General features: G+C 40.1%; 1 protein-coding gene across 2 annotated transcripts in view; it reads left to right on the top strand.

The window, feature by feature from the left end:
* Window positions 1–2,509: 2,509 nt before the first annotated feature.
* Window positions 2,510–13,512, top strand: part of dennd2b (DENN domain containing 2B) — a gene marked incomplete at its 3' end in the record, with an annotated part of 40,405 nt that continues 29,402 nt past the window's right edge. For both annotated transcript variants that reach the window (XM_079736649.1, XM_079736648.1), the window contains exons 1-2: window positions 2,510–2,620; window positions 9,327–9,425. In XM_079736649.1, the coding sequence (XP_079592775.1) occupies window positions 9,331–9,425 (95 nt within the window). In that variant the 5' untranslated portion in view covers window positions 2,510–2,620; window positions 9,327–9,330. The remainder of the gene's footprint in view (window positions 2,621–9,326; window positions 9,426–13,512) is intronic.

Raw genomic sequence — 13,512 nt, 5'->3', positions numbered from 1 at the left:
TAAAAGACATTCACATTCACATTGATTTATTCTTATGTCAACAAACCTATCCTATTCTTTACTTGTTGAGGTGAGGCCAGTAGGTGAGGCCAATCCATAGGGCCACAAGCTCCGCCCCTTTCGCTCCAATATAACTTATCATAGAGGTGTAATTGTTTTGATTTGTTTAATTTGTTTTATATCTTTTTTTCTATAAATCGGTTTCGATCTAGTTTTAAAAAATGCATTTAAAACAGTGGTATGATGGAACCAATTTGTCTTCTTAAATAGCTCTCCCAAAATGATTACAAATAAATAAATAATAGTCCCGGATGATTTTCCACATTAATAGTAAGGGCGAAAATAATGTGTAGCTCATTAAGTTAATTATGGTTCTGTAGATATGCCAGTGCCCACCCACTGCACATACAAAAAACAAACGTGAGATAAGCCTATTTTATTATAGGAGACGGTTAGAGTAGACATGTCAGTATCATATCCTAAATCGTCAATGACATCCTAAACTATATAACTCATGATGTTTTTTATTCAGTGTAACTTAGCCTAACACATTTTTTTCAAGTGCAGCTTGCTTTGTTTCCACAATGGTGAGTAGTAATGGTTCCCCTACAATTGACCTTGTCAACTGTGTAATGAAAACGATGTTGACAACAATACCGGTATATATGTAAGTCGTAGTCAAGTTGAGTCAAACACAAATCTAACAAAACCTTTAACAAAGGATCCACATTTTGCGGGGTTAATCAATAGAGGACCGTTTGACTGACTTTCCCGACTCAATATAGTTCAGCAAACTGAACTTTGTATGGAAAACTTCATTAACATAAAAAAATATATACTTTCGTATGTTTGAGCTGAGCGGGAATTGGTAAAAGCATCAGCATCCAGTTGTTAAATATCACAGCGAGCCCATCATCATTTGGTCCAATGATGACAACGATCCCACTATTTACCGTGTGTGTATGGGTGTGTGCGCGCGTACGTGTGTGTGTGTGTGTGAGCACATTTGCAGTAAGACCAGGTATAGATGGTGAATGGTTTAGGAATGCTGTTCACTCCTCAGACTTATGGTGGGTGATTGAAAATGCTCCAGCATGCATTTGGTAGCTTTTTGCTCCATGGGTCATCAACTGCAAAGATTATATGAGACGAGCAGGGGTTGAGGCCTTTTTGCTGCCTATAGGCTCCAGAACCGGTTAACTTATAGCCAACTGCTCTTAGGGAATTGTTTACATGTCTGTGTTACTCCTGAAATGGCAACACAATGGCAACTGAAATGTAACCCTGAAACAAGTCAATATTGGATAATTTAACTGAACATGTCTCTTCAAACTTCTTAATAATAACAAAATTCTCTTTAATAAAGAAGCACATGATACTTAAATGATGCTATAGCATTTGCCTGAATGACCTTAGCAGGTCCACGATATTAGCATGCAAGGATCATGCAATGATCTTCAAGCAGATTTACAACACCAAAACCTTTGTAGTGAAAGAGCTCAGGCCAGATGTTGCCAGGAAATAACATAAACCTACTGAGTTCCAAAGTAAAGTGTTTTCATAGCCAATGTTTTCATAGCCATCATTGGATTTGTGGGTTTGACAGTAAGCATGAATATAGTGCTAATCGCTTTATTACGGAGATATGTTCCAAGGTCAGATAACAAAAGCACCCGGCCGCTTTCAGGAAAAAAATTACGGTGTCCAACGGTTCCTTCACAGAAGGAGAAGAACATAAATGTATGGTTAGGCTGCCCCTCACTGCATAGGCTTTGCAGGGAAGATTCCAGTCCTCCTTCAGGAAAGCATTCTTGAGGGGTGCTTTGAAGGCTGGGGAGAGAGCTGAAGGTAATAGTTATACAGTGGCAGCGCTCTAGACTCTAGTGATGATTTGCTTCTGCATTTTCTGACTTCCCTGTTCCCAAAACCTTCGGAAGACAACAAGTCCCAGAAGATTAGATAAAATAGAACACAGAGTGAGATTACAGTGGTATGGGTGAGAATATTATTATGATGGCATAATGGTCAAAATTCCAAAAAGAAAAAAAGTTAGTCATCAATGGTGGAAGGCATTTATCTATTATGATGGCAAAAGTGTACCTCTCTGTTAATGTTTACAAAAGTGTTTTGAATGCAACAGATGATAATCCATATGCTATTTAATGAATTGCATTTGCTGACTTGCTTAGAATAGTTCTACAAAAGAATATGAATGTAAAGGGTTAATACAACTTTTAGAGAGTGCTGTTTTGTTTTCAATGCATCATTCCAGATGCAGTTGCCTATTCTATGAGTTAATTGTATGCATAATTCTTTCCCAGAGACACTGGCCCAATATGACAATAAACAAGGCAGCCTGAATGCTTGCCTGGTCTAAAAGAGCGAGGCCTAATCCTAGGAAAAGCGGGGGGCAAACAACCCATTACCATAGCAACAAGTCCAGCCTTCAACTCTCAGCCCGGGGAACGGGGGAGCGAGTTTGTTTTAAAGTCATGACTCGCAGTTTATTGGGAAAGGCAGGTATCCGGAAAACGGTTTTCCAAAACAAAGAACAACTGGATTCTGCGCCTCAGGGAATTACATTGTGAAAACAGTCATGGATGTGAGCGCAAATTACGAGGTAAAGACCATTGTTTTTCTGAATTAATGATTGCGATTTCCACAGGATCGTTTATCAGACATGCATTTCCTCTCGACTGGCTAAAATGATCGAAAAGAAGAAATGTTACAAAGTGACAGTGCTAAAATTACTCGAAACAATTCGCAAGGTGTGTTTTGGGTCTATCTGACTCAATGTGACCATATTTGGTCATCACATTTGTTACAATGTAATGGGGTTGGCTGAACTTTTTTTCAGAGTACCCTTGGTGTAACAAAGAGTGCCAGCGAGTAGCGAATATTAATGTGCTGCTGGCATTTCTCTGTGAACGATCCTACTAATGAACACGATTGATAAAAACCCAGAATAATATTACCCCAAAATATTGTCAGTAGAACAATTGTTGCGTAATCGTGAGAAAGTACTACTTCTACTACTACTACTACTGCTACTACTACTACTCCTAATATTATTACTACAACAACAACTACAACTTATACTACTACTAGTAGTACTACTAATGCTACTTCTTCTACTACTTCTACTACTTCTTAAATTGTATGTGACAACAATGATGCTATTGATGATGCTCATGAGTCAGATTCAAAACTTTAATTGATTTTCTGATCTTCGTGAATGGACTCGGCTGTCTCAAAAAGTTCTTATCTTCCCTTCTCCTAATGTTTAGACTATACCATAGAGAACCAAAATACGATGGTCACCTGAGTGTGTTGACAGCTGTGCTGAACATCTAGACGAACTGTAGGCTAGTTTGCAATTGGTCATGTAATCTCTACGGTTATTATGTGTAGCCCTATAGTTAATATGAAATCCTATGACCAATTGACCAGGTTTGTGGGGTATAGCAGTGAGAGTCCAATAAATAGAAGCCTAAGGACAGAAAACCTGATGAAAAAACGATGCTTTGTATTGCAAACAGTTTTGCAGGCTAGTTGTGGTACTTGTCAGTGCAAGTGAACACTTGAATTTCTAAATGTTCAGATTTCCATTGTTTTTGTTAAAAGGACCACATGTATTTAGGATTCTATGTTTATTCTTTGTGAAAAGAGTCCATCTATTGGTCCCTAACCTATTGGGATCTATTGAACCGTGATCACCTTGTCCCATCTAAGGTCTTCGGACCTAATGGGATTTACCTCTCTGATCCCCTGCAACCCACACATTAACAAATAACACAAATCTTAAATCAGACAAACATGCCTGCAGAATGGTTCCTTTCAATACTGCCTATACTTTAAAGAGGATGAGTGGGTTAGATCATGTGATGCGTCTTGTCAGTCATAGTGTGAGGAGTGTGGGGTTCTGTGAGTGTGAACAGCACTGGTGGCGGTGTTTACAGAAGCCTCTATGGATTTTAGGAATAGATGGCGCATGACATTCCGTTTGGCTCACTTGCTGTCAAAAGCCTCTTTGTGAAGTAAACTGTGACCTGGCTGATGTGAATCAGACACTGCACATGTCCCCCTCCCTTTCATAATAAAACCTTCCCCTTTGATAAATTGCTGTATTTGAATAGCTGCACAAATCCCTGATACTTATACAGATGAAGAGCTGAACTGCCGGCCTAATTAATACAGATAACAGTTTGATCTTTTGTTTCTTTAGAAGAATAAAAAGAAAATCATAGTGGGTTGAAAGATGCAAATAGAATTTCCTGGTCTATGTAACCTATTCTTGTAGGCCTCAATCTTGTGTCTCCTATCTCGTGTGTGTGTGTGTGTGTGTGTGTGTGTGTGTGTGTGTGTGTGTGTGTGCGTGCCTCCTTGTGTCTGTCTGTGTGCATTGGTGTATGTGTGTGTGTGTGTGTGTGTGTGTGTGTGTGTGTGTGTGTGTGTGTGTGTGTGTGTGTGTGGGTGTGTGTCAGAAGTATGCTATGAGGTGACATACACACATTCTCTACTCCCCCATCCTACCCACGTCTTCTCCGCCGCTCACCGTAGACATAAGCCTGTTTTCCACATGCCTTCCCCGTTCCAGCTGTGCATGTCCTTATCCTCCTCACTGAAGTTCCTTTCCTGATTCCACAGAGAGAAACTATGCAAGGATTTAACGTTTATAAACGCTGAAAAAAGGAACAAGGACCTGGGTGCAAAGAGCAGTGGGATGGCAGAATATGTTTGTAAGAGAGGAATGCCACTTAGGCTGGGTAATAAGTAACTGCCAGCAACATCCTTAAACCTGATGTCCACCGTCTTTTAAGGCCCTTGGATTTGCATGGTATGTATTAAGTGAGATTCCAAAGAATATACCATCTTAGGCCTACAACAAAGTGTACTGATGGAAACTCAATGTCTTCGGTGACATTTTAGCAAACAGACGAAAAGTATTGTTGTGGACACTAGAACTTATAGAAAATTGAAATATGGGGTATTTTGTGTACTTTTTAATTCATTCAAAACGTCAAACACTTCTGAAAAATGACTGGAAAATTAATTGTTAAAATCAAGATTTTACGTAATAGCCGAATGTAGCCTAGCCTAATATATCTATCTATCTAACATATCTTGTTATAACCTTAATTACTTTGTCCTCTCACTATTCTAACTGCATTCCAAACATGTTGTGAATCATCCATGGAAAGATTTATTGTGAAGCAGAATTCAAATGATATGCTTTTATTTTGGAGGATGAATGGCCTGCCCCAGTTCAGTACATCACATGCACAGTCCATGTGTGTAATATTTAATGCATGGGAACCATATAATGGCCCACATAAAGACTGTGTAGCCTGGAAGCCCCCCCCCCCCCCCCCCAGCAGTTATGCAGTAACTCTACTCCCACAGACCCCAGCCCTAGTAGCACGTCTCCGCCGTCTCAGACGCTCTTTTGTCCATGGCGAACAGAAAAAAAGGTCCTTCTGGGGCAAGGACAGGGGGTGGGGGGTGAGGGGGAATGAAACAATGGCATGTATAACTGTGTAGGCCTGAGTCCTCACGTCTGCTGGGTGTGTTGTGACGTCTGGAAAGAGTTGGGAATTTGCAGAGGTTTTCACTCTTCCTTTTTCCCCTCCTCCTCCTCTTGCTTCTGCTCTTGCGCTCCTTGGTTGCAGTATGGTTCGCTGCACACTGGGGTTTTAAAAAAAACAACACCGACTTGATGTCGATGTGCTGATCAGCAGGAAAACCAAGGACATCTCTGCCAGAAGAGCTGAGGTGTTGTGGAGCAGACCTGAGGGAGTGGAATGGCCATACATGCTTCCCTTTTTGGGGGTCTTCATGGGTCTATTGCTCATTTTAATTTTGTGTATGTATGTGTGTGTGTGTGTGTGTGTGTGTGTGTGTGTGTGTGTGTGTTAGTGTGTGTGTGTGTGTGTGTGTGTGTGTGTGTGTGTGTGTGTGTGTGTGTGTGTGTGTGTGTGTGTGTGTGTGTGTGTGTGCTCAGGGAGCAAGTGTGTTGTTAATGAAATTAAATGGAGTTCGCTCCAGCACCATGGGAGGCCGGCCTCTGTGACGGCAGGCGTAAGAAGCCTGACAGCAGTTTATTAAAAGGATAATGATTTACCATGGCTTTGAGAGGAGCAATTCTATGATGCAATGCAGGTGTGTGTGTGTGTGTTTGTGTTTTAGGGTGTATGCGTGTGTGAGAAAAAAAGTTGTCCGGACTCTAAAAGCCTCTGCTGTTTGTTCAGTCTCTTCTTGAAACCTTCTTTAATGTTGTCAATGCAGCTGATGGAGCTGGCAAATATTGGTGCATTCCTGCTCACGACAAGGGTGATCTCTCTGTCAGTCGCTCTGTCAAAATGTGATGAGGTCAAGGACATGCATGTTCACGTTTTGCCTCATGGATGGATACACACACAAAGCCCTTTGCCTGATATTTGCGAGTTAGCCCCCACCCCCCCTGTCCCCGATAAAAACGCTTACTTTTTAACCAAGTCTCTTTCAAGGATATGGTGAAGACAAAGGAATTCTTTCTTTGCAGCCTAATAGACAGAGCACATCCATTTGCCCTTGTAGCCCTCTTAACCAGTTTACACAATTCTAGGGGTACATTTGATGGACCTGGTAATAAAGAAATGGATGGACCTGGTAATAGTGATTTTATGCTTTATTGTTACTTAAGTATCTTTGTAGCCCATTATTATTTCCTGAACAGTTTAGATTGTACATATTTGTAAAAATGTACAGACCCCTTTACCCCTGCAAAGAGAAGTAGCGGAATTGACACAAGAAAATGAGTTATCGCCAAATGATGCATATACTTTAAGTATTCAAAAATCCAACTTCATCCTGAACTTTACAGCTTTGTACAGCTGTACGGTAAGGAATAAGACATCCACGATATAAGAATTTTTAATAGCACCTTTTCCCTAGGAAAATCTCAAATAATGGAACTTTAGATACCCCTCTACAATCAATGCGTGTTTAACCTTAGCTTGAGGTTAACAGAATTACGAACAATCAGGAATTAAACAGAATTAAATTTAAGTCATAAACTTTCAGGAAGACATCTTCTCATAGGCTCTGTCAAACTCTTCCTGCCCTGACCACTAGTTGTAGCCATGAGTCAGCATTAGCTTTAATGTTAGTTTACCTCTGGCCCTGTTTGTTGAGATTGAAGAGCTAGTTTAATTTACTTCAAAGTTCGTCCCAAACTTGCTAGGAAATGGTTATTTGGGTTCTGAGTTTTTGTAAAAAGATGGTATCAACTCAGGAAGTCAGTTGGCTAACGCCTTGGTGTTTACTCTGTGACCCAATTCTCTGATAATTGTGCGACATTCTTTGTTGTAAGACTTTCAATGATGGTACCATGTTTTTTTAGGTAACATAATCAAAAACTAATTGATGGTCTAGTATGTTTTGAATTAAAGAAATAAAAAAATATTGCAATTTATGACTTTTTATGATAATAGACCAGAATTTGTTAACATTCCCAAAAATATTTTTTTAGAAGGCTATCCTCCAATTTCATAATCTTGCAACTGATTCTTTCTTTAACAACACAATGGTTGCCCTTGCATATTCAAGATGGATTCATCAACCCCTTTTCCTGCACACCCCTACCACGCACAGAGAGAACAGACTTTGAAATGTAGTAATTTGACATGATCAGTGAACGTTGTGTTTGATGAAAATTAAGATAGATGCCCTGCAGTCCTCTTGGTTCAGTCCACTGCTACAGGAAGTAGATGACAGCAGGAATGCTGCCGCTCTCCTCATCTATCTCTATTGGGCTCACAGCTCCCCTGGTGGTTGGCTGACATCTTCATACAACAACTTCCTGTAAACAAGTCCCTCGGCCAAGCACCCTCCCACCCTCCACCTATGATCCCTCCACATCTCAAGTTGACCTCCCTATTACTACACAGCAATAACTTCATATTGAATAATTATGAAAGGCAATTAACCCTTACAGTGCCAATGCATGAAAGGGAACTGATTGCGGTCTTCAACATCAAGTCATTTTCTTCTCAAATAATTTTAGAAAGGGTGGACCAATGATATCATTTTCCAAATAGGACCACGTGCGAACTCAATCCAAGGACTAAAGGCCACTGTGTTCCAAGTTTTACATTATTTTATTTGTGGAAAGAGAGTTGACGTTTCAGACAGCGATCAATTCACAACACACGTTTGAGCACTAATCTCTGAAATGGCAGAATAGCCAACTGTGACTATGTACAGGAACATGTTTCTATACTGTACAGCTAGTCATGTATTATATAGTAACATGTTTATATCACTACAGCTGGTAATATATTTTAAAATAACATGTTTCTTATACTATATGTCAAGGAACATGTTTATATACTCTATAACTTGTAATGTATTGTAAAGGAACATGTTTCTACGTTGTACAGCTGGTAATGTATTGTAAAGGAACATGTTTCTATACTATATGTAAAGGAACATGTTTATATACACAACAGCTGGTATTATATTATAAAGGACATGTTGGTATACTCGATGTTAAGGAACATGTTTCTATACTTTAAAGCTGTTAATGTATTGTAAAGGAACATGTTTCTATACACTGCAACTGGTTATATATTGTAAAGGAACATGTTGTTATACCTCACAGCTGTTTATGTATTGTAAAGGAACCTGTTTTTATACTCTATGTAAAGAAACATGTTTCCATACTCTATGTAAAATAACATGTTTCTATAATCAACGGCTAGTAATGTATGTTAAAGGATCTTGTTTCTATACCCTACAACTGGTAATGTAAAAGAACAGCGCTACATTTTGCAGAATTTTTTTAGCAAAATGTGTCAAATGCTTCACATCACATCACCTGGACAATTTCCTATATTTTCTTTTTGCTAATTAGCTGGGATATTGAATTTCAATAATGAGTTTTTGAAGACCTCTGTTTTTGAAAAACCCTGGTACTTTCCAAACAGGGTTAGCTGTGCGGAAAGCAGTCACGCTTTTGATTCATCTTTGTCCCTCTGCATGCTATTTACGTGATCTGTTAGGAATTTAGTGAAGTTTAGCCATTCAATTTGCTATTGAATTTGGCAATGAGTTAAAGCTCAGTAAGAAAAAGTCATACTACATTCATCCATTCTCGCCCCATCAAATGGACTGTAAATTCAACGATCAATACCGCAATACAAGAATATGTATTAATCTGACTTTCCACATACATTTTTCAATTCATTATTACATTTTCATAGGTGCAGGAAGGACATTGCCTGACAAGCATACAATACATTGTGCATAACATTTGGGTGACAGATGTCATTGTATGTTTCCCGCAGATGAATGGTGGGTTCGAGGGTAACCATGACAGCCAACAAGAGTTCCAAGGCTGGTGCTCGGGTCGGAGGGGGTAAAGCTACACACAACATACCTGACAGGTCAGTGACGTCTGCCTCTAGCAATGTTGGCCTTGTGGTCAATGATCCAGAGAGAAAAAAAACGGTGCTTTTAAGATATTTTCAGCTATGCTGCCTTGATGATACTGGTCTCCCATGTGCAGTCTACACAAAGCAGGAAATCATAGTGATGTTTTAATCTTTTTCAATAATAGAGGGCTTTGCTGTTTGATTTAGTTTTTCTTCGGATAAACCATTAAATCTACTTTGCCTAGCTGACGCGGGTCCATCCCATCATTTGGACGAGTGTCTGACTGTGTGAGTGGTGGGCTGGAGGTTTGTGTTCTCATGTGGTGGAGGGCCGCTTCCTCCTGCTGGATGGGAAAACAAACACTTATGCGGCTCTTCATTCACAAAGCTGCTATTATTTACTCATTAGCATCGTGACTATTAATAGTTTGCAATCAACCCTGTTGGAAAATACAGACTTGCAATCAAAGATGGTGCCATTTGAAATGACACAGAACGTGACTTGCAAACCTAGAAAGGATAAATGAAACTTAAGGAAAGTAGTGCCAAACGTCTTTTTGCCTGAGAAAATTTAGCATATGTGTGAACCTTTATTTGTCTTCATACAGTACTACAAAGTGGATGGTTAGTAATAAAATACTAACGTCTAGTATCAAAATGATATAAATAGCTACTACATTCTACTAAACATGTTTTGGATGTTGCATTACATGTGGGTTAGGGTGTAGTCAGGGACGTAGTCAGGAATTTAGGGCCCAATGAAAGGAAATGTGAATGGGCCCCTTAAAATGGCATGAAGCACAATGTTTTTCTGCCATATACATATATAAAATATATTAAAATATATATTTTCCCTTTCAATATATATTTAATATGTATATGTATATATATATATATATATATATATATATATTTCATATTTCATGTGGCACTGCTGCTCTACATGTTCTTACGTTTCCCCAGAGCTATGAAAGAGAGAGAGCTTAGCCATTCCTGTTCAGCCTAATGCAACAGGAACAACACTGGCACACCAGGTGGAGAGAGTGTTCGATAGTATATAATGCATTGGGCTGAATGGAGCTCAATGCTATAAAGTGTTTCAGCATTGTATGGGCTGGTCGCTGCTTCTGTGCAAATAACAACAATAAACAAGTTATTATGAATACAACATTATTTTCAGATCAATTGATGGACCTTATGACTACTTTTTAGAGCAGTTTCCCTAGTACTGAGGCTACACAACAGGACAAGCAGCTGGCAGCAGTGGTATTACTAGTGAATCGCTTTACATTTGTTCTTTAAATATGCCTAATTTGAATAAAGCACGCACCTATTTTGACTGCATCTCTAAATAAGTGAATGTGATTGGAAGTAATGAGTAGTAAGTTGGTGGTGATCAAGGCTGCAGTTCTCTCATGAATACGCATGAGGGAATAACCAATCGGATAAAAAGGGTATTTTTCACCTAAATGGTTCAAGATGTAATGATAAACGACTATTATCAAAAAATGACTACCGTGTCTAAGCTGATTAAATGGCAAATCCCCATTGACCTTTATTTCACGCTCCACTTTCTAAGCTCAATCGTGCACCTGGTATTCGTTTCACATATTCAGGCAGATTGGTGGCCTGATAAACTTTATTTTTGTCATTAATTGTCTTCCTGAGGCTTGATTGAAATGTCTTAACATTCTTCTGTGTTATGACAGTTATAGGCTACAGTGATCTATGTACACAATTTTGGACTAAACCATTTTGCTGAGGGGTTTGGGGGCTGCAGAACATTCTCTATTTTCATCGCAGGAGATTTTCATAATGTCTAAAATGTAAATATTTCCTGACCTATTGATTAATCATATATGATTTGAATTCCAGGGCCCTGGATCGGGCCCTCTCCCTGTCAGGGCCCACTGCATTGTCATCACCTTTCACTACTTTACCATGCCTCTAGGTGTATTAGGCACAGTGAACTAGGAAAAAGAGAGAGAAAGACTGGCAAGGAATTGTTCAACTTTAAGGGAAATCCCTCACCGCAAGTGCTGCCCTGAAGTGCACAATTAGCTACCTCCTTCTTCCCTGGTCAGCAGATGGGAGGTGTTCAGTGTCTGACCTCCACAACTCCAGTGAGCGAAAGCTAGAAGCAAGGTTGCCAGCCACTGGCACACTGGCCTCTGCTACTCTGTCTGTGTGGTCTGAGCTGCCTACGGCCTTATTTTGACTAGCTTCATCATGTCCACCCACAACCCTTCACAGAGCTCCTTCCCACCAGGGCTTCTACCAGAGGCAAGAATTTGGCTCTTGCTTTATTTTTCTATTAATATGATCCTGAAATCACATCATGATGCAGCAATCTTAAGTATGTTTTATCACTCAGGGAGACATCCTAGCTAAGGGGGTCCATATCATAAACTTGAGGTATGGATGATTCCGTGCCAGACAAAGCACTTAACTGGGGTTGTGTTGGGCTTGGGTTATTAATGTATCCTTTCTGATTTTAGGATATTCTTAAGTGAAACATGAAACCACTATATTAATAAGCAATGTAAACAAGTGTTAAGTGTTACAACATATTATAATTTGGAAATCTAAAGAATGAAATGCCAATTGTGTATGATCAGTTTGATCAAAACTGGCATTCAATTCATTTACTGGATTAAAGTATATACAAGTATATTTAAATTTACATTTACATTTAGGGCATTAAGCAGACGCTTTTATCCAAAGCGACTTACAATAAGTGCATTTGTTACAATAAGTACATTTGTCATAAGAAGTGAAACAATATATCGCTGTCGGTACAGTAAAGATGTTCATAGAACCAAGTGCAAGTATTACAATCGCTAGGCTAACCCATTCCCCGTGTAAAGAAATGATAGCAGCTACTGTAGATGCTACACAATTAAGTACCTTGAATAAGTGCAATGTACAAGTGCCAGGACGTACAACATTCAATGGTGGCTGTGCATTGGTTTCTATGCAGAGTCGAGGTGAACTCTGAACAGGTGAGTTTTGAGTCTTTTGCAGAAGCTGGTGAGCGACTCTGCGATCCTGACATCGGTAGGGAGCTCGTTCCACCACTGAGGTCCCAAAACAGAGAAAAGTTGTGACTTCGCTGATCGACCTTTGCTTGCTCTTAGCGATGGCGGTACCAGATGTCCAGCTGAGGTAGTTGAGCGGAGGGATCGAGCTGGGGTGTGTAGCTTTACTTATGCTTTGAGGTAGGCAGGGGCAGTTCCATCGACTGCCTTGTATGCCAGTACCATCATCTTGAATCTGATGCGAGCTATTACAGGGAGCCAGTGGAGGTCTCGGAAGAGGGGGGTTACATGTGAGAACTTTGGTAGGTTGAACACGAGGCGCGCTGCCGCATTCTGGATGCGCTGCAAGGGTTTAATCGCAGAGGCAGGGAGTCCAGGCAGGAGCGAGTTGCAGTAGTCGAGGCGGGAGATGACCAGTGATTGGACTAGAAGCTGAGCTGCTTCCCTTGTGAGCAAGGGCCGGATCATGCGGATGTTGTAAAGTGCAAATCTGCAGGATCGGGCCACCGCAGTGATTTTTGCGGTGCAGCATAACTGATTGTCCAACACTACACCAAGGTTTTTGGCAGTTGGAGAAGGAGATACAGTGATGTTCTCAACAGTGACGAGTAAGTCCATGTGTGGGCAATCTTTCCCTGGTATGAGGAGGAGCTCAGTCTTGTTGAGGTTAAGCCTCAGGGGATGGGCAGTTGTCCAGGTGCTGACTTCTGCCAGACATTCAGATATGCGTGTTGCAATCAGGGCTTTGTCAGATGAGGGAAAAGAGAGAAATAGCTGAGTGTCGTCAGCATAGCAGTGATAGGAAAAGCCGTGGGATGTAATTACAGAGCCCAGAGATCTGGTATAGAGGGAGAACAGAAGTATATACAATGCAAACATAACTAAATAAAATAACACAGGCAAAATGTTAGCCTTTCTGTACTGTACTCTAAGTCACTCAGGCTAACATTTGTATAGCCTTAGTGCAACAAATCCTTTACATGACCTAACCTGTTTGAAAACAGTCATTACTATCGCAGAACCATGAAACCAACAGCAATCTGAAATAACCAACGCAACTG

This window comes from Pollachius pollachius (assembly GCF_949987615.1).
Source record: "Pollachius pollachius genome assembly, chromosome: 5".
NCBI lineage: Eukaryota > Metazoa > Chordata > Actinopteri > Gadiformes > Gadidae > Pollachius > Pollachius pollachius.
Note: the sequence above shows the minus strand (reverse complement) of the source record. Positions and strands in the feature narration are given on the sequence as shown.